The 4,124-nt window shown below is 48.1% G+C and overlaps 1 protein-coding gene across 1 annotated transcript in view; it reads left to right on the forward strand.

Moving 5' to 3' along the window:
* The window catches only part of PLCB4 (phospholipase C beta 4), a 221,014-nt gene that overhangs the window by 196,665 nt on the left and 20,225 nt on the right, over positions 1-4,124 (forward strand). Inside the window, 2 exon segments of the mRNA XM_015427241.1 lie at positions 621-686; positions 3,856-3,971. Of these exon segments, the coding sequence (XP_015282727.1) occupies positions 621-686; positions 3,856-3,971 (182 nt within the window).

Genomic DNA, 4,124 nt, shown 5'->3' on the forward strand with positions numbered 1-4,124 from the left:
TTTGCTCACAAGACTCCACAGTTTAGAGGGAGCATTGGTTAGGAGCGCAGACTCTAATCTGGGAGAACCGGGTTTGATTCCCCGCTCCTCCTCCATGTGCTGCTGCTGGTGTGACCTTGGGTCAGTCACAAGTTATTTCAGAGCTATTCTCTCATGAGCAGTCCTCAGAAGAGCTCTTTCGGCCCCACCCACCTCACAGGGTGTCTGTTGTGGGGAGGGGAGGGAAGGAGATTGTAAGCCAAACTGAGACTCCGAGAAAAGGTGGGGTATAAATCCAATCTCCTCCTCCTCCTTCTCCTCCTCCTCCTCCTCTTCTTCTTCCTCTTCTTCCCTGGAAGAAGGTGAGATGAATCAGAACTGCTTGGCATGGGCAAAGGGCTCCTTCCTCCAGACCACACGCACCCAACAGACTGCAGGAAGCCAGTGGCGTAGGGGTCCACAATGAATTCCTGCATGGGGGGGCACATGTGTACCCCCAACTTGGGTGACATGGGTAATTGGCGCGTAATGTATCTCTAAGCCAAAACAGTCTGGGCAGGGTGTCTTTCTCAGGGTGCTTATGAAGCTGAGCATTGTGAATGGAAACTAATATATTTGTTATGTTCTGTTTGGGGGAACAGGCCTATATAAAGCATATGAAAAAACAGCAAAAGGAATTGAACGCTTTAAAGAAGAGGCATGGAAAGGTATGGTGGTTTTTTAAAACAAGTTTCATGTTGGGATGCTTTCCTTTAATTCTTTTTTTTTGGGGGGGGGGATAAGGGAGCAGAGACAGAAAAATGTTGTGACCAGTGGCAAAATTATGGGACACGGTTGTTGTTATTGGGTATCACAGCAATTCGTCTTGTGCCTTGGGCACTTATTCATCAAACTCTACAAATGTATCTGTACTTGTCAAGTTTATTGAATGTATATCCCACTTTCCATCACCTTAAGTAACCGCAGAGAGAGGCTCTGTGCCCCCGGGCTTATGACCAAGGCTCCCTCTGAGCTGTGGAGTCCTGTGAGCAAAGATTCTACTTTGTGAGCTACGGGCACTAAAGTTGTGAGCGAGCCATTTGGCGGTGAATCAGTTTGCTCTGGAGCCCCATCCTTCCTGAGTGAAAACAGAAACGTGTCATCCGGAAGCTAAAAAACTGTGAGCTGGGCTCACACTCACTCAGCTTAGAGGGAACACTGCTTATGACCGAGACCCTCAAGGGGTGGGGAGGGGAAATCAGCTTGCCGGGATTTATACACAAGTGGGTGAGGGAGATCTTCCCTCTCTGAGTAGCCTAGATTGGACGGAGGCAGCAGACCCCCCCACACATACCGCCCTTATTTTTCTGGCCGCTGAGAGAGGCCAGGAGATCCCTCTTCCCCCCCCCCCCTTCTCCAGCCTCAGGGTGTAACTGGCGGTGGAAAAGAGGGGTCTTTGTGGCGGGGGGAGGGGGGCAAGCACCCTGGGTCTCCTCCTCTTCCTCCGTGGGCCGTCTTGGCCTGAGCGGTGTGCAGCATCCGCGCGTCTCTTATCCTACTGGTCAGTGACAGCGTGTGAGTGAGTCTGGAACCTCAGACATCAGCAAGCATGGCGTGGGCTGTTATCACGGCTGTTGGTCCACTCTGCCTGAGTCAAGCGGCCCCTTTAAGGTCAACAAGGTTTAATTCTGGGTAGAAGCGTTCGTGTGCACACAAAAGCCTATACCCAGAATTAAACTCTGTTGGTCTTAAAGGTGCCTGACCGGACTCAAACTTTATTCTATTGTTTCAGACCAAGATGGCTGCCCACCCGAATCTGTCTTTTAAGAGGAACTGGCCCCTCCCCTCTGTTCCAGTTTCTAGCTCTTGAAAGCCCCGCCTACCTCACAGGCAGTGTTCCCTCTAAGATGAGTTAGTGTGAGCTAGCTCACAGGTTTTTAACCTCCGGCTCACACATTTTTGCCTTAGCAATTCCCTTTTGAAGCCGTCCATGCTTGTAGCCGCCACCACTTCCTGTGGCAGTGAGCAGGCAGGTGATTTTCCCACAGTGAAATCAAATGGCCAGTTTGTTAATGCTGTCTGGATAAAATTTTCTTTCAAATCCCTCTGAAATTGGAATGTGTAAGAGCGCTTTCATCTCGGTGTGAGTCACAGGGACTCTCGGAGTTGTTCCCCCAGTTGTATCATTAATGTATTTTGGAACCCGAGTAAATTTTTTTAGCGGCAGAACTTCAAAGCATTAGCTTTGAATCTGCCTTCTAATATTCAGTCTGCCTAATACTAAAGACAATGTGAAATTGTCCAGTTACATTAAGAGGCTTTGTAGGTTAAGTAATAGGTAGAACGTAGAAGCTGCAGAATGACTGGAGATCTACAGTGACATTTGGAATAAGTAAAATTTTAATAATGTTGTCTGTGGCAGCCACTCTCCAGTGTCTCAAGCAGAGATCTTCCACGTCCCTTTGGGCCTGATCCTTTCAGTGGGAATTGCTGGGGACTGAACCAGGGGCATTCTGCATGCTGCATGCAAGACCAGTGTTCCCCCCAAGCTGAGTTAGTGTGAGCCAGCTCACAGTTTTTCTACCCTCCAGCTCACACATTTTTGTCTTAGCTCAGGAAGGAGGGCTCCAGTCCAGAGCAAACTGATGGATGCAGGAGCCAAACCACCTGCCTGCTCACAACTTTAATGCTGGTAGAATTTTTGCTCACAGGACTCCACAGCTTAGAGGAGACCCCGCCTAAACCTTCAGCCTGGGAGGCTGGGAGGAGGGACAGAGACTCACTGGAAGGGCGTCCCAAGTAGCTGAAAGTGACGTCATCATGTCATGGGACGCTCTGTGATTTCCACAAAACTCTAAGGTAAAAACCACAGTGGTTCAGGAAATCCTAGAGCACTCCATAACAAGGTGACATCACTTCTGGTCACATTACCAGAAACGATGTCACAATGTCTGAGGACACTGTTCCAGCCCCTGCATTTCCCTCTGGAACTTTCCATGGTAAGGGCAGGCAAGGGGGGGCAGTGGTGGGAGTTCCCCTCCCCCCTAGCAGGTACGTTGCAACCTGAGCCTGAACAAGGTGGCGGGTACAGAAATGCAGAGTTTACTGTCGACTCTGCTATATTTTTCCCGTGTTTGTCCAAATAGCACCATGCAGATTCTGAGTTGGAAAAATTAATCCTACTGCTTTTTAAAGCTCCTGATTTTATCATTACACTGTTAATTTTCCAACCCAAAATGTATGTCGTTTGTATGCACTGTGTAGTTTGACAAAATGTTTACGTCCTTAAGGGGTCCATAGTCTTTTTTGGGATACTATGAATGCTTCTCTAAGGGGTAAAAATCTATCACTTTGAGAAGTTTGGAGTAATAAGTTGGAACGATAGGGTAGATTGTGCCTGTTAAAAGAGGGTTTGTATAATGTATAATGCTAAAATGTATAATGTCGCCCTCAATTATTTGATATTTTGGTATCTAAATAGAAAAAAACTAGCTTCATTTAGTGGTAACTATATATTAAAACAGGGGCTGTAGTGGCTCAGTGGTTAAGACTCAGAGCTGCAGGCCGGAAGGTCGGTAGATCGGCAGTTCGAGACCCGAGATCCGCATGACGGAGTGAGCTCCCTTCTCTGGCCCCAGCTCCTGCCAACCTAGCAGTTTGAAAGGAAGAAATTGCAAGTAGATAAATAGGTACCGCTTTGGTGGGAAGGTAACAGCGTTCTGTGCGCCTCGGCGTCTAGTCATGCCAGCCACATGACCACGGAAACGTCTTCGGACAGCGCTGGCTCTTCAGCTTGGAAACGGAGATGAGCACCACACCCCTGTGACATCCATCTAAATACCTAATAACCCAACCTGATGTCTGACAAGACTTTTTTTTGGTTTTTTTGTTTTGCAGGAACACAGTATTATGCAGAAGTTGCACTGCACGCAGGTTGACAAAATAGTAGCACAATATAACAAAGAGAAATTAGCTTATGAGAAAATCCTTGAAAAGGCCATCAAGAAAAAGGGGTAAGGCCTCTTAAAGTGATGTACAGCTATCAAAGCAGTTGTGACTTTTGGGATATATCAGCGGCCTTCGTTCTTTTCTTGGGGGGGGGGGTTGGTTCCGACTCAGGAGGGGACCCTCTGTCCTCCTCTCCAGCCACGCTGCCTCTGCTCCCC

Source organism: Gekko japonicus, unplaced genomic scaffold, assembly GCF_001447785.1.
Source record: "Gekko japonicus isolate JY-2015 unplaced genomic scaffold, Gekko_japonicus_V1.1 scaffold1258, whole genome shotgun sequence".
Lineage (NCBI taxonomy): Eukaryota > Metazoa > Chordata > Lepidosauria > Squamata > Gekkonidae > Gekko > Gekko japonicus.